General features: G+C 56.1%; 1 protein-coding gene across 11 annotated transcripts in view; it reads right to left on the bottom strand.

Moving 5' to 3' along the window:
• The window catches only part of CACNA1C (calcium voltage-gated channel subunit alpha1 C), a 391,277-nt gene that overhangs the window by 34,662 nt on the left and 328,820 nt on the right, over nt 1-27,795 (bottom strand). For 2 of the 11 annotated variants that reach the window (XM_018048691.1, XM_018048693.1), the window contains exons 16-31: nt 27,356-27,470; nt 26,545-26,665; nt 26,155-26,224; nt 23,758-23,890; nt 20,946-21,075; nt 19,872-19,931; nt 15,964-16,070; nt 14,998-15,085; nt 14,378-14,485; nt 12,611-12,663; nt 12,191-12,337; nt 11,224-11,425; nt 10,143-10,301; nt 9,598-9,708; nt 1,797-1,880; nt 1,268-1,351 (exon numbers count right to left, since the gene is read on the bottom strand). In XM_018048691.1, coding sequence (XP_017904180.1) covers nt 1,268-1,351; nt 1,797-1,880; nt 9,598-9,708; nt 10,143-10,301; nt 11,224-11,425; nt 12,191-12,337; nt 12,611-12,663; nt 14,378-14,485; nt 14,998-15,085; nt 15,964-16,070; nt 19,872-19,931; nt 20,946-21,075; nt 23,758-23,890; nt 26,155-26,224; nt 26,545-26,665; nt 27,356-27,470 — 1,772 coding nt within the window. Of the gene's footprint in view, nt 1-1,267; nt 1,352-1,796; nt 1,881-9,597; nt 9,709-10,142; nt 10,302-11,223; nt 11,426-12,190; nt 12,338-12,610; nt 12,664-14,377; nt 14,486-14,997; nt 15,086-15,963; nt 16,071-19,691; nt 19,752-19,871; nt 19,932-20,945; nt 21,076-23,757; nt 23,891-26,154; nt 26,225-26,544; nt 26,666-27,355; nt 27,471-27,795 lie in introns of all 11 variants that reach the window. The other 9 variants (XM_018048695.1, XM_018048699.1, XM_018048694.1 and 6 more) reach the window with 7 other exon arrangements.

The following is a 27,795-nucleotide window of genomic DNA, read 5'->3' as shown; positions in this document are numbered from 1 at the left end:
TCAGTTTCCTTGTGCTCCAATGATTTACCGGATAAGGTCAAGGAAGTGCGTGTGTGCAGGAGTTTACACACACACACACACACACACACACACACACACACACCACAAGACAAAGACAACCCCAGGGGATCCCTGAGACAGAGGGGCAACCAAATCTGGGGAGTGGGTCAAGCAGGGAGAGGCGAGGTTGACAGCAGGATGTAATGGACTCCTCCCAGCATCCACCCCCGGGAAGGGGCAGACAGGCTTCTGATGGGGAATCAGGACAAGAAGTAATGTCAGTTAAGTGACTGGCAGCCAGCTTTGGGGTGGGGTAAGGACTGGGGTAAAGGGGCTGACGGTCATGAGGGGTTTCTGACACCTTAGATCAGAACCCTTCAGCATCTGCTCTGAGCTGTTACTCAACGGTTCAGTGCATCAACATTTGTGCAAACATTATCAAGTCTCTTAACCAATAAAAAACTATGACAAGGAACTAAACCACACATGTTAAAGACCAGCCGCAAGAGGGCTTGCCTACAGAGAGAGAGAGAAGGTTGAGCATGCCGGGGACAGACGAGCGTGTGCAGGGGTTGAAGACTGTCTAGGAGGGGCAGCTCCCAGGAGCAGGTGCAGGAGGCCCTGGAGCCAGGCTGGGGGGCGGGCCAGGGAGAGCCAGGCAGGGGCAAGGCTGGTCCTCAGGGCAGGTTCATGTGGGGCCAGGTGCTCCACAGTAAGCAGAAGGGGGGTTGGGGGGAGGAGCCCTCTCCAGAGAAGAGGGATACAAGTGTTCTCCCAGTGAGGGGCCCTTCCAGCATGAATACGGAGCTGGGTGGGCTGAGAAGGCTGGTCAAGTAGGAGCCTCTGCCTGCCCGGGGTCCTCAGGAGAGGCTTTTCCCGGATGCCGGAGCAGGAGGGGGCTGGGTCCCCGCCCCGGCAGCTGCCCAGGGGTTGTAAACAGCCCTCCATCGCCTTACTCCAGGGCCCTGGGGCTGCGTCCTTCTAGACAGCGTGCATCATGCCAGGCTGATTGTAAAGAGGAGAGGAAGGGATGCAGGAGTCAGAACTCGGAAGGAGAGGAGGGCCTAACTCGTTCCAAATGTTAGAAAAAGAGAAGAAAGAAATTTCAAGATAAGGCAACAAGAAAAAAATCCTTTAAACCAATTTAAACAAACAAATGAGAATAACAAAGTGGAAATGAGCTGGGAGGAGGAGAGGAGGCAAAGGAGAGCGATGGGGGTGAGCGTGAGGCAGGCACGGCGTCACAGGGCGGGACGCCGGTACTTACGTTTACCTCGGTGATGGCTATATCAACAATGCTACCCACAACAATCAAGGCGTCAAATGTGTTCCATGCATCACAGAAATAGTGCTGCATGGGCAGAGGAGCCGAGGGAGGGAGGGAGAGAAAAACCAGCGACAAAGGAAACAAAACAAAAGGAAGAGGAAAATGAAAACAAAACAAAAAAAAGCATGAAAGAAAGGAGAGAAGAGAAAAAAATGAGAAAAGAAAGAGGTTATGTGGGCATACTGGACCCCTTACCACTCCACAGTTCTGGAGGTGCACGCCTGCACCTGTTGCTCACGGAGCCTGACAAAAGTGGGTTAGTCGGGGGCCGGGTGGGCGTCCGGGAGGAGCGGGAGCCTTTGCCCGGCCAGGCGGAGTGGGGACAGTGGCGGGGCTCACGTCCCCCAGGACGGCGGCAGGTGCGAGAGAAAGCATGACTGGAGCGGGTAAAACAGGAAACCAAAAAATAAACCAAAGGAGGTGAAGAGAGAGGGGGGCACGGAGGCGTCCTGGGCAGAGTCATACTCACATTCGTCTCACTGAGAATGACGTCAATTACGCTGCCAATTACGATCAGGAAGTCAAAGACATTCCAGGGGTCACTAAAGTAGCCCTACACGGGGCGGCAGGACGGGAGTGAAAAGGAAGGTTAGACAGACAGGCACAGAGCCCGCGGGGCCGCCCGGCGCTGCTGGAGTCCGAGCCCAGGAGGGGCGGCCGGCCCACCCCCCCACCTGCCTTCCCGGGTGCCCCTCCTTAGACCCGGCCCCTGGCCACCCTTCCTGTGTCCCCAGCACCTCCCAGGCCTCCGACTCTCTTGTCTGAGGGCTGCCTGCAGGGACGGAGGTGACACGGGGCAGGGACCTTGAGGCGTGATCTGGGAATCACAAGCAGCATCAGTGTGGTCCAGGTGGGTGGCCAGGCCCTTGGGCTTGGTGGTGACTCAGGTGAAGCTCACGATGACGAGGGGGCCACATCATCAGAGCAGCATCTACAACCAGGTCACCCTCGTGCCAGCCCCGGATGGGCATTAGCCCTGGATTTGCCTCACTTCAAGGGGATGGAGGCTGGGTCAGGTCCAAAGCCTGGGAATGTGTGTGTGGGGGACCTGGACTGAGTCTCCAAAGCCCGGTCCCCAGCATCATCACTGTGACCAGCACCCTGCTGAGACGCCCTGAGAGAACAGGGCTCTCACAGCCTGCAGGCAGGGTGGGGGCCTGGGAGGAGGCCTCTTGGGAGGAGCACACTGGCTGTCATGCCTGGTGCCTGGCAGGGAGCAGGGTGCTGAACACACCCCCTTGTCCTGCACATGTGGATTTTGCCTGTTTTACACTGTATTTGGGGAAGGGAACAGACGCATGTTTTTGAAACATTTCTGGAAGTATGTGGATGACTGACTGTCTCCATTCCCATGAGGAGTCCTAGGTAGGCAAACTCTCTACAAAGACAGGACGGGTCCTCTCTGAGTGGAGGGGTCAGGGAGTAATGCTCTGGGACATGTGGATGCACACTCGTGGTTCAGGATCCCAGGAGTTGGGTGGCTACTCTCCCGGAGGGTGGAGTGGGGAGGTCAGCACCAGGGGAATGTGTCTACTTTAAGAGAGGAATCTGCCCCTTTGGTCTTTCCAGGGAAGCCCCCGACTCTAAGCGTCTCCCAGGCCCCCCCTCCCTAGCCCTCCTGGGGGTGGCCAACTCTCCCTCTGTGTTCCTGACTCTTAGGAGCCAGGCGTCTTCTGTTTGCCCATTTCTCCCAGCGCCATCCTGCTCTTCGACCCCTCACTTCCCAGCTGTGCCCCCTTTCAGCTGGATCACAAGACATGCTGTCCAGGCCATTCTCATTACTCTTAGTGCGGAGGTCAGGTCACAGGGACAGGGCCTTCTCAGTTCCCAAGCATTTCTGCCCATGTAGGCAGAAATGCCACCACAAAGCCTCTGGACAACCGGCAGGGAGTGGAGGTTGGCTCAAGGCATGGGGGAAGTGAGGGTCACTTGGAACCCTGGCCATCTTGTCAGCTTCCTCGAGTGTTTCTCTGAATATCACAGGGCCCCTGGGGCAGAAAGAGACTTGCTCTCCCATTTGAGCTGTGAGCAGGAAAGAACCAACCCCTCCTGGGTGCTGACATGGCATTTCAGGCACATGGGGAGCGCCGGTTTTGAGGGCAGGGGGACAGAGTGAGGACCCCAAACGAAGGACGAATGTGCATGTGTTCAACATCACTTTTGGAAAACGCTGGGGAGCTACCTCCAGGGGGGAAAACGGTTTCAGGAGGGAAGGGGTAGGGGGTTCAGGCAGAGAGAGGATGGAAGCAGGAACCAGAAGAGAGTCCAGGACGTCCCGCATCCAGCCTAGAAAACCCGGCGACAGAGCGTTATTGGGGCCAAGGGGAGGAGAGAGGGTGGCAGGCATCTTGTTCGCAGGGAAGACTGGAGTCTCCGGATCACCAGAGGGACCTGGAACAGACGGGTGGGTCACCTGGGTCCGCAGTGCGGCTGAGGGGAGAGACAAGGGAGGAAGGCAGGCAGAAGCGGTGGACAGGAGGTTAACAGCGGGCGAGCACGGGGCAGGAGCCAAGCCCTGGGACCCTGCAACCCGCCCCCATGAAAGCATTGCCTGTCACCCCTGCTCTCTGGTTGCACAGGGACCGGGCCGCCCCCCCTTGGAGGCTCCCTCTGCTCACGCCCTGCCTTGCCCTCTGCAGGCTGTGCTGCTGGGGCCTTCGGTTGACCTATCTGACCTGTGGGTCCAGGGCCTCCACTGGCCGCAGAGCCCACCAGTTCCCACCCAGAGGAGGTTTACACATGGCCCGAGCAGGGGGTTGACAGGGTCCCTTTAAGATGCCAGCTCCCCTGACCCATCCACCCCCATTCTATCAATCTTCCAAGCTGGACCATGGACATGGCTTGATTCAGCTCTCAGCCCCTCCTCCACCCCGTTCCACACCCACCCCAGAAACAGCTGATGCCTTCCAGGAGGTCAGTGGCTGCCAGGACACACCTGCCAATCCCCAGGGGGATGGGACTTGTTTGCTGGAAATCTCGGGTGACACAGGTTTGTGGGGTGATGGGAGGAAGCAGACCGGGAAAATACCACAGACTTTCAGGAAGTCCAGCTGACCGGAGCCAGGTCATACACCCCTTTTCTCCTTGGTGGAAGTCAGGGTCAGGAAAAGGGTTTCTGGGCTCTCCCTTAACTGGTGAACCAAACCTCTCAAGGTCCAGCTCCTCAGAGCCAGGCAGGGCTGGTCATTGGGATAGCGCTTTGGGCTGGAAGCCTTCTCTAAGCCTGCAGGGTTAGTGGACCCCCAGCCTGGGGTTGACGGGCCAGCATCTGCTAGGAACTATCCCTTCTCCTGAGTGCTCCAACCCTCTACTCACTGGCTTATGGACCAAACCAGCCCTAGCTTCAGCCCATTGTTTCTGGGAAGGAGAGACTGCTGCCCTAGCATCCCATGATGCACTGCACCCGTGTGAGAATTCGGACTTCTCCTCTCTCGGATCATCTGTGCCCCAGTTCACTCCATGCCTGGAGCTGTTCCAAGCTGAAGGAGGCGGTGTAGTACGTGAGCCCTGGAGGCAGGGTGTCTGGGTTCGAGTCCTCCCTCTGCCACTTCCTGGCTGGGTGACCCTGAGCAGATGACCGCATCTCTCTGCGCCGAGGTTTTCTCACCTATGACGACCTTCCAGTGATGGTTGGGGGCGAGGTGGGACACAGGTGAGCCCTGCACCTGCAGGAAGCCCAGTGTGTCCAGCAACTGTCAGGGTTGCTGGAGTTAGCCTGCCCCTCCCAGGGAGGCCTGATGCACAGGGTCAGTTTTGGGGATGGGGCTGGGCAGTGGGGAAAGCAGAGCCCAGGACTGTGGGAGGAGGAGGAGAGGGAAGGTGGGCTACAGAGCCCCAAGCTCCTTCAGGGGTTCTCATCTTGAATCCTAGTGAGGACTGAGGAGGCAGGATCCAAAATGCAGGGGGAGACAGTGTTGTGCTTGATCAGGGAAGGAGGTCCAGCCGAGTCAGAGCCTGGCTGGATTGAGCCTGGGAGGCGGTGCCCCTGGTTCCAGAAGCTCTGGTCTTTCCTGGGCTCCAGGTCATGGGTCTGGGATATGGGGGGTGGGCGCAGCTGGCAGTGGAGTGTCACACTGGGAACCACTGCCTTGCAGTTCAGTTCAGTTCAGTTCAGTCGCTCAATCATGTTCAACTCTTTGTGACCCCATGAATCGCAGCATGCCAGGCCTCCCATCACCAACTTCCGCAGTTCACTCAGACTCACGTCCATCGAGTTGGTGATGCCATCCAGCCATCTCATCCTCGGTCGTCCCCTTCTCCCTCTGCCCCCAATCCCTCCCATCATCAGAGTCTTTTCCAATGAGTCAACTCTTCACATGAGGTGGCCAAAGTACTGGAGTTTCAGCTTCAGCATCATTTCCTCCAAAGAAATCCCATCTCGCAAAGATAATGTCAACTGTAGGCGATGTCATGATGTCCTTAGACATCATGGTGATTGAGGGCTGCCGGTGTCGAGTGGGGCGGCCTGGCTGGCACACAGCTGCTTCCCCTCCTGCCTCCCACCTCCCTGCCAGCTTTATCCTGTGACCTGCCCTTCAAGAGGCTGGCACCTCCCAGCTCAAAGAGTATGGGATGGAGGTGGGGCAGCAGGAGGCAGGGGAGACCCAGGGTGGGTGGTGGTGGCCCTCCAAGTTGTTCGAGGAATGCACACTTTGGACATCTGCTCTGGTTTTTCTTTGGAGTTACGCTTTTCCTCCCCAGCAAAGTTCCAAAGGCCTTCACTCACTCATCTCACCTACATGTGATGACCTGGAGGTGAGCTCGGTGTGGGCAGAGCACAAGCACCCACAGCCTCCCCTGGTGGGATGGGATGTGATGGGAACCAGCTGGGCTCCTCTGGGGTCTCGGGAGAGTCTTCCCCTGCCCTGTTGGCACCTGAGTCCATAGCAGGACTCCACTGCAGAACCACCCAGGATGAGGGTTTGAGGGGACCTGCCCGAATCTGGGGCTTCCCAGGTGGTGCTAGTGGTAAAGAATCCAGCTGCCAATGCAGGAGTTGCAAGAGACTCAAGTTTGATCCCTGGGCTGGGAAGATCCCCTGGAGGAGAGTATGGCAACCCACTTTAGTATTCAAGCTTGGAAAGTTTCACAGGCAGAGGAGCCTGGCGGTTTACTGTCCGTGGGGTCACAAAGACTCAGACACAACTGAAGCGACTTGGCACACATGCATTCCTAGCTATTGGATATTTTTCAGTGCTTATCAAGTGTATCTTAAAAGTTCTTTTCTGTCTTTGCTGATAAATTTCCATTCATAAGAGGACACTCCAGCTACTCAGTGAACTTCAGAGCCTTCTAAACAAAGCCTTTTCATGCTGACCAGTTCAGTCCTGCACAGTCTCAAAGGGCCCAGGGGCACTGGGAATGTCCAGGGAAGTTCTCCTGCTCAGGGGAGAAATCCCCTGGCCACTAGGTGTTCAGGACATGCCTGTCACCTGTCCCACTCTTCAGACAGACAGGGAAGAGATCTACTTGAACTGACTTAATTTCTCAAAGTGGTGAGCAGAACAGATGGAAATGAAGACCAGAAACATCAGTTACCACAAGGACACGGAAAGAACAAGGCCAGCCTACAAACTGACCCACTGACCACGGAGACCACAGAGACCACAGAGACCAAGCGACGGAGAAGGAAGCCCAGCAGGCCAGCCTCAGACACCCGCTGTCAGGTCTGATGCCCACCCCTGCATCCCTGTTTTCTGACAGCCCTTCCTCAGCTGACGCTCACGGCTGCAGACACGCAACACAGACTTGCGGTCACGTTAGGAGCCCTGGTTGTCGGGTGGAGCCAGCTCAGTATTTCCACCAGAGCTGCAGACACTTTCTGGTTTGGTTTTCTGCCTGGAAATGTTGGCGATGCTTCTGGAATCTGTTCCTTAATGAGGGATTCCCAGGTGGCGCAGTGGTAAAGAAACCGCCTGCCAATGCAGGAGACACAGATTCGATCCCTGGGTTAGGAAAACCCCCTGAAGAAGGAAATGGCAACCCACTCTAGTATTCCTACCTAGGAAATTCTACGGATGGAGGAACCTGGCAGGCTACAGGCCATGGGGTTGCGAAGAGTCGGACACGACTGAGTGACTAACACTCTGACTTTTTCCCTTTCTCTTTAAGCACAGGCAGACCATTCTGCGTGTGAAATGCAGATGCCCTGGGTGGTTGTCTTACTTCTTTGGAAACGTCGCTCTGATTTTACCCCATTTTCTCATGACAGAAAGCAAGATGTACAGGAGATGGGGTACTTTATGGTTCCAAGCACCCTAACTGGCTTCTTCCCAGGTAACTAGCTTGTTCCTGGGTCTGGATTCAGGGACAGTGTTTTCCAGGCTTAGACCCATGCAACGTCACTGCCACTTGCTCCTTAGGGCAGGTCTGTCTCATGCATCCCCTGAGCTCTGCAGCCTGACTCAGGAAGACCCCACAGGGCTGTGCAGCAGCACCTGACATCATCAGAAACACATCTGACTCAACGCAGAGTGACTCAAGCCTTTGAACTATTTAACCCGCACATCTCATGAGACTGGAGAAAACCATGCCAGTTCCCTCCTGGAAGCTGTCATCTGAGTTGGAGGCTCGGCTCAGCGACGGCCTGGCCCACCAGCCTCCCTGTGGTGTGCTGCTGTGGGCTCTGAGCCTGCCGGCCCCCTGGCCATGTGGCTTGGAATAGGGCCCCACAGAAGATGGCCAGGGACATTCCGTGGTATTCTCTGCCCCTAAGTGGGACTGGGCTTGGAAGGGAAAGTGAAAAGAGCCTATTTTCTGCCCTGGAGGAGGTGGGAAAGCACCATGGTTATCACTAAATGACATTTATTAGGGTCTCATTCTCTGCATTCAGTCTGGGTTCCACACTCTGGACTCTCAGGTCCCTCTGGTGAGGGAGGCTTGGTGCAGTAAGAACACGGCTGTCTTGTCTTTGAAGCCCCTCAAGGGTTTCCCTCCTTCTGCAAAGTCCCCAGCAGAAAACATGGCACAGGAAGATGCTTGCTAATGGCTTGGTGTGGAGGGAATTACATCGACTACAAAGTCAGACACGCTGGATTCTATTCCCAGTCCTGCCACTTAATAATGGTGTAATTAATACAACACTTAATTGCTCTGAGTTCCACTACCCTCTTCTCTAAGACGAGGAGCTAATACCTATCTCAGAGAGGTGTCTTGAGGATTCCATGCAATGAGGTGTGTGCAGCACCGCAGGTTACTGACAAATGTTGGTGGAACATTAATTCAGAGAAGACAACGAGGATCCTGTCACTAAACAGGGATCCGACCTACAGCCTTGGGGCATCCCTCCTGGCCCTGCTAGTTCTGGAGCAGGTAAGCATCTGAATGGAAGTGAAATACAGGACATGCAGTTTGGCCCCTCAGCCCCCCTGGGTTGACCTGTGTTGCATCTAGAAAAACCAGTAGAAGTGGGGACAAAAAGGTTCGGAAACCTGCCCTGAAATACCCTCTTAGATCCCTTCTCACTGACTCCCCCAAAGTTGTGTAGCAGCTGGAAGCCCCTGAGCCCCCAGGACACCCCATCTAGGGCAGCTGTGAAGCCCAGAGAGTGGACACGGTGATGCTGAGCTGTCTATAGAGACGGGAGCTGCTCAAACCTAGTCACCCTCCGTCCTCGAGGCTGTATGTGTGTGTGTGTGTGTGGTAGTGGTGGGTTGTCCAGTCAGTGACAAAGGGCACAGATGATCCAAGAGGCAGAAGCCAACCCACCCTGTCCTGCCTCACTCAGCTCTGATCTCTCCCAATGTTTTTTTCTAAAAGCTGCTTATACCTAGCTACGCACAGACATTTGTAGGTCTGTCCTGTGCTGGAAGGTATGTGCAGTGACTGCAGCCCTGAGGTGGGGAACCAGAGGGCCCCCAGATGCACTAACGCCCAGTCCTGAGCAAATGCGGCCCTGCCTGAGCCGTTGCAGCAAGGCTGTTAGTCTGTGCAGTGCTCGCGTGAGAACAGACCCCGTTTGGGTCTTGGGGGGCTGGGCCTGTTGAGGTTTGGTTTCCAGTCTCTTCTAGATGATGTGCGGGGGCGAGGGCGAGTCCACCTCCCGTGGAAGGAGGCTGGCTCAGGCACTTCCCTGCTCCCTGTGTCCAGACCTTAGGTCAGTCCAGGGACTGAGAGTCTGCTTCAAGGAGTCGTTCTGGCACAAGCCCTGAAGGCTCCTGGGCTGCAGCGGTCATTGCCAGGAGGATCCAGTCCCTGGCCGAGACTCTGCCCTCATCGACCCAAGCCCGCCCCTGGCGCTGTGGACCGAAGGCCTGTCCCAGGAGGCCTACCTTGGGCTTGAAGGCGATGAGCTTCAGGACCATCTCCACTGTGAAGAGGCCGGTGAAGAGCATGTTGAGGATGTTCATGGCGATTTTGAACAGACAGCTCTGACCGTAGTGCTGGGGGTGGGGGGTGGGGGCGGAGGGGCTGTGAAATAAGGCGGTGGCTCCCTGCTCCCAGCCACGCCCTCAACAGAGACCTTCCTGAACGCAGCCAGGTGGGCTCAAGAAGCCCTGCGGGTCCTTCCCCTCTCTGTCGTCCCCGCAAATGCAGGCAGGCACAGCCTGGGCCCTGCTCTCATCGCAGTCAGCTCTGCGTGGCCGCCTGGCCTCAGGTGGGCTCCACACAGCTGGCATTCCCGGACGATCAACGCCACTGTAAGGTCACCTGTGCTCCATCGCCCTCTACCTCAGCCCAGCGTCCTGGCATTCTGACCCCTCGGGAAGGTGGCCCTCCTGCCCCACTGGGCCAGCGAAATGGCAACACCTCCCAGCCCCGTTCTGCCCCCTACCCCGCCCCGACCCAGGCACCCCGGCCGGCCCGCGGGACTGACCTGCATGGCCAGGCAGATGGTGTTGAGCAGAATGAGAACGAACATCAGGTACTCGAAGTAGGTGGAGTTGACCACGTACCACACCTTGTACTGGTGCTGGTTTTTCGGGATGTACCTCCGCAGGGGCCGGGCCTTGAGGGCATACTCCACACACTGCCGCTAGGGTAGACGGGAGGCGTTAGTAACCCGGATGATGGGGGGTGGTGTTATTCCACACACTGCCGCTAGGGTAGGCGGGAGGCGTTAGTAACCCGGATGATGGCGGGGGTGGTGGTGGTATTATTCCACGCACTGCCGCTAGGGTAGTAACCCGGATGATGGGGGGGTGGTGGTGTTAGTTCACGCGCTGCTGCTAGGGTAGACGGGAGGGGTTAGTAATCCGGATGAGGGGGGTACTCCACACACTGCCACGGGGAGTAAACGGGAGGGGTTTCACAGGTTGAACCAGATGTTACTTGGTCATTTTTTGAGGTTCTATCATTCCCCTACGGAGGGAGAACCCTCTTTGGTTGGTCCCCATCAAGATGTAGTTGAGGGGGCCCTGTCTCCTTCCTTCCGTCTCGGGGATGGTTGGTAAACGCTTGCTGACTAACAGTCCGTCTTCTCAGATATTTCCAGCTAAAGACTCTTCTGGAGGCCTGTCTCTCCACGATTCTCCTTTCCCATCCTGAGTCAGTGGTCTTAGATACCAGTGTCCACAGACCAGAAGTCATAGCTTGCGGCCAAGGGGTCTTTGGTTGACTAGACTCGGGTTACCTCTGCTGCTGTACCCGGACCCCAGGTCAGGACGGGACTCACCCAAGCCCTCCTCTCTCCTCTAGTCTCCACTTCCAGCTTCTAAACCCAACCAGCCTATTTGCTCGTGTCTACTGTCATCAACCTGGTAGTAGATAAGGGTCTAAGGCGCCAGAATGGTGAGTCTAGAGCCAAGGTGTGGACCAGGGGTCCAGAGGTCCCCTGACAGGGGTTTGGGGGGAGTTCCTTTCCTAAGCAGAGCTCGGGTTCTCTGCAGAAGGGGAGCTTTCGCAGGCTTCAGCCTCCTGACCGCCTGGCCTCTCGCCCTCTGGGGGGTGGGGGCTACCTGGTTCTTGTCCAGCTCGCAGTTCTTGTACTCTTGCTCCCCCTGCTCCTGGAAGGTGACGATGACGAAACCCACGAAGATGTTCATCATGAAGAAGGCAATGATGATGATGTAGATGATGAAGAAGACGGAGATCTCCACGCGGTAGTTGTATATGGGACCCTTGTCCTCCGTGTGAGAGTCGATGGAGCGGTACAGCAACCTGGAGGCAGGGAGACAGCCCGCGCAGGGCCGGGGAGCTGGTTCAAGACCAGCTCTGTCTCTTACTACTGTGTGGCTTGGGCAAATCACTCAATCTCTCTGAGCATCAGATTCCTTATCTGCAAAGTGTGAACAATAGTTCTGGATTTTCCTACCTGGCAGGGCAGTTGGTATAATAAATATGAAGGTGTTTTGAAACTGGCAAGAACTGTCTAAATGTAATGCAAGTCATGGGCATTGATTTAAAAAACTGGAGATATTGGTGAATAGTAATACAGCTTTGTTGTTTCTCAGCAGAGACTCGGAGGATGTTGCAGTGAATGTAAGATCCATCTGAGGACAGATATCCATTTAGATAAAAGCACTCAATATAAATGCCCAGGCTCGCTCAGACCATCAGCAGTGGTTTAGTTTACACTCAGGTAGCCTGTGTCTGGGCTTCCCAGGTGATGCTAGTGGTAAAGAACCTGCCTGCCAGTGCAGGAGATGTAAGACTTGGGTTCGATCCCTTGGTTGGGACGGTGCCCTGGAGAAGAGAATGGCAACCCACACCAGTACTCTTGCCAGGAGAATCCCATGGACAGAGGAGCTTGGTGGGTTATGGTCCACAGGGTCTCAAAGAGTTGGACACGACTGAAGTGACTTAGCACGCATGGCCTTCAGCTTGTTCTAGAAACACCCTCACCACCTAGGGAGGATGGAGATAAACGTGGTTTCTGAAAGGAGTGTGGACACCAGTGAGACTGGCCAGGGTCTGCGTACTTACTCTGGCCATCCCTCGAAGGTGGAGACGGTGAACAGGGCCATCATGGCAGCCAGGACATTGTCAAAGTCGAACTTGCTGTTCTCCCAGCTGCGGGGCTGGATGATGGGGTGATCTACCTCCCCATCCTTGTATGTGATGTAGTTCCCCCTGCGGAAGGGAGACAGTTCATTCTCCCATCTCCCACCACCTGTGACTCCTGGCTTGGGGGCGGGATGGGATGGCTGAGCTTAAACCCACAGTTCTGGCCCCTGAGCAGACCTTGGGAGTAGATGATCTCATGTGCTGTGTCAACTGGACCAGACAACCCATGGGCAAAATCCAGCTGCCACTGCTGTTGGAGGAAGAACGGGGCACCCCTCCTCTCAGGACAAGCCTCACCCACCCAGAGTCAGCCGGCCTGACTGTCCCCGCCACACTCACTTGCATTCAGCCTCTGTCTGTTTGGAACTGTCCGAACAGGTGTAGAGCTTTCCCTGGAAGGTGGAAGAGCACAGTGATGGAGAGGTTCCTGAATCGAGGAGTTGGTCAAAAACTGTCTAGTGATTATATCTGCAGCCGGCTCTGTGCTGGAGTCTTGGGACAGAAGAGTGAGGAGAGCAGAGCCCAGACAGAAAACGCGCCGTGCCGCGGGGACCCCATCACAGGGAACCCAGGGGTGAAGCAGAGCTCGGGAGGCAGGTCTGGTGAGGGAGGAGGATGGCTGGACTTAGGTTGAAAACTTGGGGAAAGCGGGGCCCCTGTGCATGGTGGGGGCAGAGCTTCAGGTGGAAAAGAACAGAGAGAGAAGGACTGGGGCAGAAATGGGGAGGGCCTGCCAGGCACAGGGCGAGAACCTGGCAAACCAGGGCTCTGCAGCCACCTGGGTGGGGGACTCATGCTGCTGGTCACAGGGAGCCCCACAGGTCTAGGTGGGTGACCACACAGAGGGGTCAGGGATGACAGTCCCCCCTGCCTTTCTCTAGAAGGGAGGGCAGGGCTGAGGGCAGCCACGCTTGGAGGGCCGGGTGCTGATGAAGCAGCACCACCTACACGCTGGCCTCCTCCAGGCTGGGAACTAGTTAGTCCTGCCCTGGGCTGGGAACTAGTTAGTCCTGCTCTGGGCTGGGAACTAGTTGGTCGTCTTCTGGGCTGGAAACTAGTTGGTCATCCTCTGGGCTGGGAACTAGTTGGTCCTGCTCTGGTCTTGGAACTAGTTAGTCCTGCTCTGGGCTGGGAACTACTTAGTCCTGCTCTGGTCTTGGAACTAGTTGGTCATTCTCTGGGCTGGGAACTAGCCCTGCTCTGGTCTGGAACTAGTTAGTCCTCCTCCAGGCTGGGAACTAGTCCTCCTCTGGGCTGGGATCTAGCCCTGCTCTTGTCTGGGAACTAGGCCTCCTCCAGGCTGGGAACTAGTCTTCCTTTGGGCTGGGAACTAGTTAGTCCTCCTCTGGGCTGGGAACTAGTTAGTCCTCCTCTGAGCTGGGAACTAGTCCTCCTCTGGGCTGGGAACTAGTCCTACTTTGGTTTGGAAACTAGTTAGTCCTGCTCTGGGAACTAGTTAGTCCTTCTCTGGTCTGGGAACTAGCCCTCCTCCAGTCTGGCAACTAGTCTTCCTCCAGGCTGGGAACTAGTCCTTCTCTGGTCTGAGAACTAGTTCTTCTCTAGTTTGGGAAGTAGTCCTCTTCATGTTTGGGAACTAGTTATTCCTCCTTGGGTCTGGGAACTAGTTAGTATTCCTCAGGTTTGCAAACTAGTTCTTCTCTGGTCTGGAAACTTGTTAGTCCTCCTCAGATTTGGGAACTACTTAGTCTTCTTTGGGTCTGGGAGCTAGTTAGTCCTCCTTGGATCTGGGAACTAGTTAGTCCCCCTTGGATCTGGCAACTAGTTAGTCCCCCTTGGATCTGTGAACTAGTTAGTTCTCCTTGGGTTTGGGAACTAGTTAGCCTTTGGGTCTGGAAGCTAGTTAGTCCTCCTCCATCCTGGGAACTAGTTAGTCCTTCTCAGGTCTGGGAACTACCTCTGCTCTGGTCTGGGAACTAGTTAGTCCTCCTTGGGTCTGAAAGACAGGAGGGGCTGTGGGGTAGCTGTGTCCCTCCCCAGAGAGACCCAGCACTGTCCCCACCATGTCCCCTGTGGCTGCTCCTGTCCATGTCCTTGGGAGCTGACAGGTGGGAAGGACAGGGGCTGCAGATCTGGCTGAGACCCCACCTTGAAGAGCTGGACCCCAATGCAGGCGAACATGAACTGGAGCAGCGTGGTGACAATCACAATGTTCCCGATGGTGCGGATGGCCACGAACACGCACTGCACGACGTGCTGTGGGGGGAGGCAGGGGGGTCAGGCCTGGCCTTGGCTGAGTTCCCCGGTGTCATGGCCCTCTCTGAGGGGGCAGGGGCAGCCCTCCACTATGAGCAGGGGGTGGTGGGGAGCAGACTCAAAGGGGCAAAGTGTGCTCCCAGCTCACAGGGTGATGGAGCCTGGGGGGCGCATATCCTACTGCGTGACCCATGGACCAAAGCCCCGCTAACACCCCATACTCTGGGGCAGTGATTCAGGGGCCTCATCACTGCATGGGGCCCGAGGTTGTATGTGGTCTCCTTCTGCAAAAGCTTTGCTGAAAAGTTGGGATTGTAAATGGTGGCCTCTACTGGGGCTCCATGCATCTTGGAACCAGGACATGAAGTGGGCTGAGGTGCCAGCAGGAGGGTCCTGGTTCCAACCCAGAGGCCCTGCCATTGTCCCTGCCTTCTGCCCACCTATCACCTCACATGGACCCCTGGCTGGAGCTTGCTGGGCTGGGGGCCCCTGCTCAGGCCCGGTCGGCTCACCTTCAGCCCCTTGGCCCTGTTGATGGCCCGCAGTGGCCGGAGCACCCTCAGGACTCGCAGGATCTTCACCACGTTGATGGCACTGGACCTGGGGGAGTGGATGGTGGGGTGAACCACTCCTGCTCCTGGGCCCGCAGGAGAGAGGGGGAGCGCATGGGAGTCCTGGAGAAAGTCTCCCACCTGCAGGGACCTGGAGCTATCCTGGGAGCCGGGGACTTGGTGAGCAAATCATGGGAAAAGAATTTACCATGTGTCAGGATGCTCAAGGGCATTTACCCAGCCAAGGGGATGTAGAGAGGCAGAGCTCCACCAGACCCCAGCCAGAGGATACACTTCCTAACTGTTCTGAGCCCCAGTTTCTTTATCTGTAAAACGGGGCAGTTTTCACCTCATGAGCTTGTTGCAAGGATCAAAAGAGAAAATGCACATGAACCACCTGGCATCCCGCGTGGTGCCTGTTGTAATCTGAACCCGTGGTGGCTTTTCATATCATGGTCTTGAAGATATACTGTACGAATGGCGGGGCTTCAGGCGGGGGAGGCACCTGGTGCTCACCTTCAAACCTGGTCCCCACCTCCAAGCCTGGTTCCCAGTGGCTGCCCACCATACCCCCTTGTACAGAGGACATTCAGGCCTGGAGGAACAGCTCTGACACCACAGACTCTGCACACCTGGGGCACTGGGGCCAGGCCTCCTCTCCAGGGGAGGACAGGCCACAGCCATCCTCCAGGGGCACACAGCGCCCTGCCCCGGGGGATGGGGGTTGCTCTGAAGTGTCCCCCACCCTCGCCTGCTAGTTATCTTCAGAAGGCCTCTACCCTCCTTGGGCCCACAGCCGCCAGGGAGGCCCCACCCTGGTCCCAGTGCCCTCACGCTGCTGTGGATGCAGACAGGCTGCTCCCTCGCGGTCCTCTCTGACCCTCTCCCTTGCCCCATGCCTCTCGCAGGCCCTCGGGCCCCACTCACTGGATGCCGAAGGAGATGAGGGACACACTGACCACCAGCAGGTCCAGGATGTTGAAGTAGTTGCGGCAGAAGGAGCCCTTGTGCAGGAAGGCCCCGTAGGCCGTCATCTGGGGGCACAGGGATCGGGGTGTGAGCAGCTCCGGGCTCCAAAGACCCTTCACCCCTCCCTCCCGCCACAGCACTCCCAGCAGGGCCTAGATGAAGAACCGAGAGGTGACGGAGGGTTGGGGCAGGCAGGACAGGAGAAGACGCTGTGCCTGGCAAGTGTCTGCTGCCAGCGATGCAAAGCCCAGAGGCTCCTGCCCAGGACGTGCCTGTGACCTTCAGTCCAGTATCTGCAGCCCTTTCAAGGGCCTGCCCCCATTCCCCACTGCCCCTCGTCACGTTTCTGTGACTGCAGCCCCGTGAGGCCCCTTGCTGCTGCTCCCTGGGTTGAGCTGTGTTCTCGGGTTCCAATGCCCTCTCCAAACTCTCTCCACCTCAGGGCCCCCAGGACTTGGGCATCTGGGGGAGGTGGGGGCTTGCCCAGTCGAGGACCAGCCCCTTGGCTTCCCGGAACTTCCCTCGTTTAGCCCCAGGTAACCCCTCAGGCTCGTGTAAGCTCTAGCGCCCAGTGAGAAATTCTACAAGAAATTCTACCAGGAATGCTGGCGACCAGCATCTATCCCTTCCCGGGCCTCACAAGTGCTGCTGGTCTGCGCCCAGGATTCAAGCTCCACTCCACCATCCGGTTCTGGAGCTGTGTGTCCAGAGGGGGCTGTGGGCACCACCGTGTGAGCCCAGCTCTGGAGCCTGGCCGCCTGAGTTCAAATCCCACCCACCACGCTCTGAGTGCCTGGAGCATGTTACTCAACTTCCCTGTGTCTCATCAGAGAAATGAGGTGATGACAACCTCTTCCCCGGAGGGTTGTAAGTGCTCTTGGGAGTTATAGGCAAAGCCCTTCGGACACAATCCTGCAGACGGCAAGCCCTGCAGGGGACCTTCACTACAGAGGACTGGACGCAGCAGAGAGCTACGACTGGATTCGTTGTAGGGTACGTCTGGGTTCGTCCTGTGATGGGGGGCTGCTCAGGGTCCCCCTCTGTAGAGCAGCAGCCTCCTCATGTGGTTGTTAGGCAGCTACAGAACCATGCAAAAGCCCCTTGAAGACTAGGAAGGGACCACTTTGGGGCTGTTGTGGGTTTGCTGCCCCCTACCCCGCTCAGAGCCCTGTCCATGCTCTAGGAACTCCTGTCCAGTCTCGTTGACATGAACTAAGGGCCAGTGGATTTCCAGGTGAAGAGCTGAAAGGCCATGACCATGAGCGACAGCCAGCGGGGAAAATCTGGAGCTGATGGCTTAGAGCCTGGGAGCAGCTCCCCGGTTGCCTGGAAGCCCAATTTATTTCTTTGGAATCAGAGCATGCCCAGGGCAGCTTGTTCACAGAGTGATTCAAGAGCAAACACAGGGGAAATGGGCAAAAATAGCTCTTGCAACCTAATTCTTCCCACTGATCTCCTGCAGGAGGGGGTCACAGGGGACTCAGACACCTGTGTCCTACAAGTTTCCAGAAGTGGGTAGATTATATAAAAGGTTGCAGGGGAATTCAGCTGGAGATGTGCCCCAAAGGCCTATAATCTTGGGGTGGGGGGCTTCCTTGTCAGTGTAGGTCTGGGCCCCCGAGAGCAGACCCAGGTGGCTCCATGGTTCATGTTAACTGAGAGGCTCTGAGCCCAGAAGGCTGGCGTGTGTGTGTGCGTGTGTGTGTGTGCAGGGCGGCTGCCCAGGCAGGACCAGAGGAAGAGTGGCCACAGGAGAAAGGGCAAGTGGACACTGGAAAAATGGGGCATTTACTTGAGAGTTCGCTGTGGGTCCAGTGCAGGGCCCCCTCTCCCCCATCTGCTGACCGCCACACACTCCTGCTCCTGAAGTCCTAACCTTTGCCCAGGAAAAGCCTTGCTGGGGAGAGAAAAGGATTGAACTCTGAGCTGGGAGAGCAGGATGCCCCTCCGTCCAGCCAGCGCCTCTCCAGGTAGCAATACGGCTCATTAAACACATCTTTCGTAATTTCTGCTCGTGGGTCCTGGTTCTATCTCCCTCCCCTCAGCGACAGATCTCGGCATCATTCAGTCCAACTGTCTTGGCCCCAAAAGCCTTTCCTTGGAAGGCTGAACACGCCCAGGCCTTTCAACTGTCTCTGACCCTGGACACCCCTCATGCCTGACAGTCACCTCTCCCAGGCAGGATGCTGAGCCTACAGGTGGGGCAGAGGGACCCGGGGGAGGAGGTGCAGGCACGGTTCTAGGGCCAGGCTCCACCTAGAGCACAGTCAGCGTGAAAGTGGGCAGAAGAAGGAGCAGGTGGGTGGGACAGAGGACCTCCCAGGAGCCGGCAACCTTGGAGGAAGAGGCGCTCTGGGGAGGGTCTGAGACTTGGAAGAGCCTGGTTTTTGTTCATCTCCCTGGGTCTGGAGTCCAGGGAAGGGTCTCCATGTAGCCGGGCAGCCTGGTCCCCCTCCCCACCCCCGGAAGTCAGAGAGAAAAACACAAGGAACACTTCTGGTTTCCTCTTGTTAACACCTGGTTAGCTGGAACCAGAGGGTCTGGACACAGAAGGCATGAGAAAGTGTCCACTCAGGCTGAAGCTGGACGTGACAGGCTGTCCCCGCCTGGAGGAGCCCAGGAAGGAGGGTCTGGGGCTTCCTGTGCAGGGTGGGAGGAGCTGGGAGCCAGGGGGAGGTCGCCCGGGGTGGCCCCCAGTAGGTTGGAGGCACTGAGCTGAGCCGCTCGCTGACTGGGGTCAGGGTGAGTGCCAGGCTCTGAGAAGAAGAGTGGGCGGACACACTCCCCTGACTTGGAACTTGCCCCCGAGGCTTGGGTGGCCCGGGGAGCTTGGAATTCCTAACAGAGTGGATGTAAGTAATATATTGTGCTGTGCTAAGTCACTTCAGTCACGTCTGACTCTCTGCGGCCCCAAGGACAGTAGCCAGGCTCCTCTGTCCGTGGGATTCTCCAGCAAGAATCCTGGAGTGGGTAGCCATTCCCTTCTCCAGGTATCTTCCCAATCCAGGGATCGAACCCATGTCTCTTACATCTCTTGCACTATGGCAGGTGGGTTCTTTACCATTAGTGCCACCTGGGGAGCCTCATTGATTGTATATTAATAGAAACAATAATAAAGCTTGGGGCAAACCTTTGTCATCCTGAGGCTGCTCAGAGGCGGGCTCTACTGTGTTGGGGAGACCACAGGATGGGAGTGCGTGTGGACTCTGGGCCCCACACTGAGCCCTGGAGGACACAGCTGCCTCCTCCAGGCCCGGGCAGGAGCGAGGGGGCAAGCTTTGGTGGGGGTCAGAGGTGTGTGCAGGGGTCTGTCCAGAGCCCTCGGATGGGACACTGGCATTGGCCTGTGTTGACAAAGGGCATCCCGAGGGCACAGGCAGAGGGCCTCTTGATGCCCTGTGCTTTGCCATTTTCTGGCTCTTGTCCTTCGTGTGGCGTTCCCTCTGGGCCGGATAGGGAGAAGGTTCCTGCCGGGGTCAGGCGTGGCTCGCAGAGGTGGTGGGGGGCAGGCGGTGTGGGGGAGTGCCTGGTATCAGCCAGCATCAGTGCCCAAACTGTGCATGGGCACAACAAAGTCAGGGGCCCCAGTTCCCCCAGCTTCAGGCTTCAGAGTAAAACCAGAGTGAAGGAAACCAGAGAGAAGAGGCGGTGCAGAGAGGAGGCAGAGGCCTTGCTGCGTGCATTACCTTGAGGATAATTTCTAAGGTAAAGATACTAGTGAAGACATAGTCTGCATTGCCTAGGATCTGAAAGACAAGCACAGCGGATTAGTGGCTCCGAGTGACAGACAGCAGCAGAGTGTGCGTTAGCGACAGAGCAGCGGAGCCAGTGGGGAAGGACAGGAGAGGAGCAGAGGGCAGGGTTACCTTCAGGGCAATCTCAATGGTGAAAATGGTAGTGAAAACAATGTCAAAATAAAACAGAATCTGCAAAACAAAGAGAAACAGGGTGGGGATGGGGGAATGGAGCAACAGGACGGGAGCAGGGTCGCCAGCAGGGAGTCGCACCGCAAATCATGCAGTCTTTCCACGGGAGACCAGAGGCATTGACACAGCCCAGGGTCCTGAAGGCCCCAGATCTGTGAGCGGGCTCCCAGAGCCGACTCAGCGGGTCCTGGGTCCGGTTGGGTGCTTTTCTCATTAATTCAATTTACTTACAAACCAAAATCAGACCATGGGATATGTGTCTCAAGGACAGAGTGGGGTTTGCTTTCTTTGCATAAAGATGCAAATTGCTTAACTCACATCAGGGGATGAGCCAGTCTCTCACGTTCCCAGGACCCTACCCTGGCTGTGCCCCTCAGGGTGTGGTGGGCACACCCCAGGCTGGGGACAGGCTCAGGGTTCAGGCTTTGCTCTGTCTCAGATGATGGGTCAGAGCGAGGACATTCCCAGTAGGAAACCTGTGGGCCACGTGGGCTGCAGGACCATCGGCTGGCTCGCAGGGGTCTGGCTTTTGGGTGGTGGACTCCTCGCTTCATGCCCGCCTGGTTAGGATCTGACATTGTTTCAAGGCTTTGGGATATGGCAGGTCCTACTCTGGCCTTTGTAATTCACCAGAGCCTGAGGCGAGCTCCAAATTCAATTTCGACTCTGCAGAGGGTCAGTGAGGTCCTCCTTATGAGGGCGGTCTCATCAGAGTGCCATCTGCCACTGACCCCCAGGGACAGGATGGGCCAGCTCCTGGGAGGCGAAGCCCCTGGGGAGCATCCGTAGGCAGTGCGGTCTGACATCAGGGTCAGGCTGGCCTGAGGCTCGGGGCTCATGGTCTCTTCCTGCTAAGGGTCTTAAGATGGATTTGCACCAAAGCTGTCATCTCTTAGGGAGATGTCTGCTGTGCCTCTGACCATGAGATTCGGGGCAGGCTCCGCATTGAAGGACAGGGTCAGGCAGCCAGGGGGTCACGTTGCGGGGTTGGGGTGCGGGGGACGAGGTGCATACGTGGTTCCTGAAGGAGGTGTGCTGCACGGGGTCCTCGGCGGCCAGGGAGATGCTGCTGAGCAGGATGAAGAAGAGGATCAGGTTGGTGAAGATGGAGTCATTGACGATGCGATGGCACTGGAGGCGGAACCTGCGGGGGCAGGGGGAGGGGGCTGTCACACAGGGTGGGGTCTCTGCTCCTTCTCGGTGGGTAGACGCATGTGTGGGCGGGGTGTGGGTCCTTCAGCCTGAGCCATATGGCCGCAGGGGAGACACAGCCCTGCAGCCGGTCCCACCGTGCCCCCCCACCACGGGGCCTTGGGGTTACGTCCGACACTTCAGGAACCTCTGCATCTTCATGTACTGCTATGACATCCATTCACGAGCTTTCATCTGGGGACTCGGTTCCCCATCATTAAAAATACTGACTTCATAAGATCTACCTCACATGTGTCTGTATGGGGAGCAGCAGAGCTGCCCAGAGCGTGGATGATGCCGCAGCAGTAATTCAGTCCTGAACCTCAGCGCAGGGACAGAGGCCAACAGCCCCGACCCCGGGGCACTCACAGTGGATCCTTGGATGCCAAGGGTGTCTTATGTGCTGTCTCCTCTTGACGGGGTATTATCTTATCTTACAGATGAAAACATGGAATCTGGGAAGGGTAGTCTTGCCCACTTTGGAGTATGTGTGTGTGCGGGGAGGGGCGCGGGGTGGCTCAGGGTTTGAACCAGGCCTTCAGACCTCTGCTTCTGGCATGTGGTTGACTAAACCCTCTGAGAGACCTTACTGATGCGGAAGCACCAAATCCTGGAAAGGACGAGCTCTCCAAGACCATTCTGGTTTCATGAGAGCTAGGAAAGTCTGCAGTGATCCCCTCCTCCCTCAAGCCCATCTGCTGAGCCGGGGTCTGCTGGACATGCCCAGGTTGGGCAGAGGTGCCTGAGGACAGAGGCCAGTGGCAGCACTGCTGTGAGGAATCTTTAAGCCAACAGGAGCTGGGGCAGAGGGCCAGGGACCCCTAGGCTGAGCCACGCACACAAAGAGCATCTGGAAGAAAGCTTCACAGTCCTTCTTCGGGTCCACGGGCATCTCCCCAAATAAGACGGAGTACTGAGGTCACAAAGATCATGGAACACTCAAGAAAATAAGCCACTAAGTTGGCAAATCAGAAGAAACTCAAATAAATGAGTTAGACCTCTCCCCAGAGACTCTGTATACTGGAAATATTAGGTACCGATGATAGAACAACTATATTTGAAATATTTAATGGGGTAAAGAGTCGGACATGACTGAGCGACTGAACTGAACTGAATGGGATAAAAGACTTGACCACAAAGATGACGAATTAACAAGAGACTCAGATGTAGCTGGATCTGGAAAACAAAGCAATACATGGAACTGTCTGACATGAAAAAAAATATATAACTTGATATAAAAACTGGCTTACACAGTAACATAGATAGAATTGAAGAGAGAATTAAGAATTTGGAAGATATAACCAAAGAATGACCCAGAATTTGAACCGAGAGACTAGGAGATGAAAGTTATGAAGAAGTGCATGTGTGAGAGGGGAAGGACAGAATACGCAGGCCTATCGTGTCCCCTTGGACCAGCCCGAGAGAAGGGAGACCAGGCAGTGTGTAAAGAGTATCCTGCAACTCTCCCAGAAGTAGCTGTTCTTATCCTAATCCTTAACATTATTCAAGAACTGACAAAAAACAAAAAAAACAAAAAACTATAAATCCATAGACTTAGGAGACATAATATATTCCAAGCAGGATAAATGGAGAGAAACAAGTGGTAGTGAACATATCATAACCCCAGAGACCATGCTGCTAAGTCGCTTCAGTCGTGTCCAACTCTGTGCGACCCCATAGATGGCAGCCCACCAGGCTCCCCCATCCCTGGGATTCTCCAGGTGAGAACACTGGAGTGGGTGCCATTTCCTTCTCCAATGCATGAAAGTGAAAAGGGAAAGTGAAGTCGCTCAGTCGTGTCCGACTCTTCACGACCCCATAGACTGCAGCCTACCAGGATCCTCCGTCCATGGGATTTTCCAGGCAAGAGTACTGGAGTGGGGTGCCATCGCCTTCTCCAGAGACCACAGATGATGTTAAAAGAGTGAGACCAGAGGCAGATTCCCACAGAGAAACGAGCGTGGGAATTCCAACTGTACAGTGGAGTAACACATCTAACCCGGCGAGGGCCATAACCTCTCTGCCTGAAAGTGTGCACAGAGCACAACTGTCTCCCAAGAACAAGAAATGGAAGCAATTACAGATAAACAGAGGTCCAATGAAGTTACCGTTAAGACTTCCAAAGAATGTATTTTAGGAGGAAAGAAAATGATTTCTGAAAGATGGACCAAGATACGTGAAAATAGAACAAATAGAATGGTAAGTGGTATGTAAATCCAAACACACCCTGTCTACCCAGGTAATCATATCTAACTTGTCAGGTGGGAAATAAAGGTCGGTATCAAATTACTCATCAGCCACAACACCTAAGGTGGGAGAGCTGGAAGGAGTTAATGCAGCCTAGTTGCTTACCTCCTTCTATTTTGCAGAAGGTTTAGGCTCTTGTTTAACTTTCGGGGTTGTTAAGTTAAATGTTAATCACCAACAGAGTAGAAATAGAGTTTACTCATTTCAAATAATGGAAAGGAAAACAAAACACGGGTCTTCTGATTTATAATCCAGGACTCTCTCCTCTAAACCCGTGCCTGTTTACACAAGTTGTGGGGCATGCTGGGCTTGGGGCTGGAGGAAGCTGATACCTGCTGGGCTGGCATCATGGAGAGAGTGGAGCCCTGCTCCCCCACCGTCCACACACCTGTTACTGGGGCTGAAGATGAAGAAGGCGCTGGCTTCCGGCATGGGCACTGCCTTCTCCTTCAGGTGCAGCTCAGAGAGGGGGCGTGGGCGGGGGCCCACGGGCATCTCGGGCTCCTCCTCATCCTCTTCTCCTGCAGGAAAAAAGCACCGTCCTAAATAGCTCCACGGCTCCCACTTATTTTTACCACCATGCTGCCCACTTCCAGACACCTTCCTACGGACAGGAATCAGACATCATCGGTATCTCTGGAAACGCAGGGGACCAACTAGGACGGCCAGCTCTCTCCCATGGGCACCTCTGGGGCTCATCTCTGCTGGAGGAAGCCTCCTGGCAGCACATGAGACCAGGTTGTGAGTCGGGTAACCAGCTCAACCCCTGTCCTGCTTTTTAAGCAGAAATCCCCACACCCCGGGAAACCCTCAGTGCCCTGCAGACTGGGGTGGCTGGTCATCCTAGTGGTCAGACACTAGAAAGGTAACCAGGTGAGACAGGGGCATGGCCAGGTGTCCTCAGCTGGCTGGCTGTAGGCCGGGGGAAACGGTGGGTGGCCTTTGGGGCTGCCCCACCTGCTCATACCCTACCCCCTCCACTTCTCTTGCTCTGGCCTCCCTGGGCTCCTCTGCAGATGGGTGTGTCCATAACTTGCAGGCAGGCCATGGTTTTATGATCTCCCTGACATCATCTTTCCAGTTGGTTTGCTTTCTTGCTTCGTGTCTGCCTCCTGCTGAATGTGGGCCCCTCACAACAGCAGCTTATCTGCCCCCATGGCTGAGCACACAGTGCCTGCCCAGGGCGGGCAGCACAGTAGGTGCTTTATAAGCAGTGATTAAGTCAACGAGTGGGTGTCTCCCTGGTTTCATCCAGCTCTGTATCCATGACAACAGAATGGTCCAGAAGTCACATCTTTCCTCTCCAATTCACCGAACTGCAGACCCAGTGAGGACCACCCTGCTCCATGAAGCTGCTACCGCACTGCTCACCCCCTGGAGTCCCCGCAACAGCCCAGGCCTCCCTCACAGCCTCTGGACTGAGCTACATGTTCCCTGGGGTCATCACATTTCTTTCTCATGTGCACTTATTAATTTTAAGTCCTCAGTGACTCTTCAAGAACATCTGTACGTTCACTTGCACACATGAATCGAGCAGATAAAAGCCCCATCTCGGCACACAGCTTTCCTCCTGAGTGAGGCGATGTTCCTGAAATGTGGTGTGTACAGAACTGGGGGCTCTGACCAACCTCGAGCTCTGGAGATTAAACTTGGGGGGGAGGCCTGACAGGCCTCTGCTTGGCAGCGTGGTTGCTCTGTGGGGACTAGGAACGGGCATCTCCTGCAGGGGGTCCCGTGATGAACAAAACCTTCTTAACATCAGTTAGCTCCCTGCCCGTATTCAGTTTTCCCTGACTGCCTCAAAAATACCATTTTAAGGTTTATTTGCTCATTCAGGATCAAGACAAGACCCGCCTACTGCATTCAGTGGCTATTTCTGGTGTGTCTTTGAAATTCTGTAACGGTTTCTGCCCCAAGGGCTGTAAAGGCTTCAAAAGGCTCCATGCCGGCTCAGGGACACCCTTCCGCCCTCCTTTCTGTCTGAGCCCCAGGAAGCCAAGTCCTCTTTCCCAGCAGACAGACCGTGGAGACAGGAGAAAGGAGGCTGGCCGCAGGCCGGTTTCTGAGGGAGCTATGCCCCCACACAGACTAGCCTGCGTGGGGACCCGGGTCGGCAAGACCTGTAGCGCCGTGATGGTCTGTTTTGACTTTGAGCTTGAAGCAGGTGATGATACCCACAATTTTCGGCAGAAGGAGGGCAGGCCAGGCTCACGCAGGGTGTGGTGTCCTGATGCAGGGGCTGACTCCTGACGAAAGACCCTATCCAGGGACCCGCCTGCCAGTTTGCGGATCACATCGCAGACAGGACGCTCTTGTTGCGGGAGACTCGACAGCGTCGTGCAGAGCCGCGAGCAGGCGTCTGCAGCGGAGCCCTGCTGTGCTCAGCAACCCCTCCCGGGAGCGGGCAGGACAGATTTGGGATTTACTATTATTATTAACCAAGCAAGATTCTGCGACATATGTTATCCTAATAAGTTATGTAACTTAATAGCGATTTTACAGCGTAGGCTATAATAAACCTTACATGTATATGGAATCCAGCTTTCAAAAGGCCCAAAGGCACTGCTCCAGCACAATGTGTTCAGTCTTCTGTTATCATTATCACAGTAATAATTGAGCAAAGTTTTCCCCCAGAGGATAAACGGTGATGCTGCAGCTGAACTGGGGGATCAAGTGAGGCCCCCGCTTGTGGAGAAACTGGGACCAGCACCCAGCTTTAGAGCCAGGTGTTCACCTCCATTCCACCCCCCCACTGCCTCCCCCAGGCCAGGCAGCGGGCTGGTACCTGCAGTTTCCTGGTTGGGGTAGGAACTCTTGTCCTCATTCTCATTGGGCTGGAGATCATCCATGTTGATCTAGGCAGCCAAGGGAGAAGAGGAGGGTCCAGTTAGATAAGATCCATGGTTTAGAGGCCTCCAGTAGTCTTGAAATTGCCCCCGAGTCTAGGCCGAACTGTCCGTTTGTATATGACCCTCAGGACACCAGCAGAAGGCTGGCCTTCCTCCTCTGCACACCCACCCACCCCGGCTCTATCCCCTCCTCTGGCCTCTCTGTCCTCCTCCCCGTGTCTGGCTTTTGGGCAGAGAAGCCCACCCAGCACTGCAGTCTCCCTCCCCCTCCCTCTCCCTCCCTGCCCCCCGCCCCGGCTCCGGCTCCCAGGCAGAGCAGCCCATACCTTGGTGGCGGGTGGGGACTCTCCATCTGCCGTGATGGATTTCAACTCGATTTTCTCCTCCTTGGTCTCTTCCACGGCCGGCTTCTCTACCATCTCTTGCTTCTTCTCTGGGCTGGCGGTCCTGGAGGGTCAGCAGGAGAGAAGATCAAGGGATGATGACCAGAGTAATAGGGTGCTGCCCTTGTGGTGCCTTGGGGTCCAGACCGCCAGGGCCTGGGAACACTTGTCTTCTGGGGGCCCTTCTGTATGGCTCAATCTTCAGGGCACTGGGCCTCCCCCCGGGTCTGTCCTCCCTGGTCTCTGCCCCTGGTCAGCTCTGTCCAGCACTCAGCTGAATGCCCAGCTTCTCCCCAACTCAGCCTCCATCTATTCCAAAGGTTCCTGAGAACCTGCTCAGTATCTGGCACAGGTGTGGCCCAGATCGTCCGTTTGGACACAGACGAGGACGGCGTGGGGTCCTGTCTTTTCTGCTCATCAGAAGAGATGAGCTACAGGACAGTGAAGAGGCATCATCTTTCCAGATTCTCCTCCCATCCCATCCTCTACTCCCATCATCTGTCATGATCCTCTTCTCAAAAGAGAGTTCCCCAACTCCTGGACCCGTGGGGAAACAGGACACCTCCCCAGAGATATAATTCATGGTGCTCCTCGCTTAGAGTGATGTCCAGGAATAGGGGAGAGGCCCAGCTCACTGTAGGGGCCCCCACCTAACCCTGTCTAGAAGGACAGCCGGGCAGGCCCAGCGTCTCCTGAGCACTGACAGGAAAGGCATCTGGGAGCTGGGCGCTTGGCCGGGGAGCCTCGCAGTTACCTGGCTAGCTTCTTCCTCTCCTTCTCCTCTTCCTCCTCCTTCTGGGCAGACGTGAGGCTCTCGGCGTCAGCCAGGTTGTCCACGGCAATGGCCAAGAACACGTTCAGTAGGATATCTGTTTGTGTCCATTCTTAAAGAAAATGACCCTTGGACTTGGGGTGGTGGGTGGGCACAGGGGTCAGGACAGGACATGCAGGGCCAGAGCTCCCCATGGGGAGGGGCTCCGAGCCCACTGAGCCCCCCTTCCCCTCTGCACCGCCCTCCTAGCTTCCTGGGGTTTCCTGGGGGATCCGGAGCAGGCAGGCACATAGGCCGGGCCTGGGGGCAGGAGGCAGGGAGCCCAGCCTCGCTCTAATTGCTGGGTTTCGATGCTGCTTCCCACAGAGACAACTGCCTGCAAGTGACACTGTGAGCAGAGCTGCCTCCAGCGGGCCGTGGCA

Source organism: Capra hircus, chromosome 5, assembly GCF_001704415.2.
Source record: "Capra hircus breed San Clemente chromosome 5, ASM170441v1, whole genome shotgun sequence".
NCBI lineage: Eukaryota > Metazoa > Chordata > Mammalia > Artiodactyla > Bovidae > Capra > Capra hircus.
The sequence above is the reverse complement of the archived record's forward strand: the minus strand, read 5'-3'. Positions and strand labels throughout refer to the sequence as shown.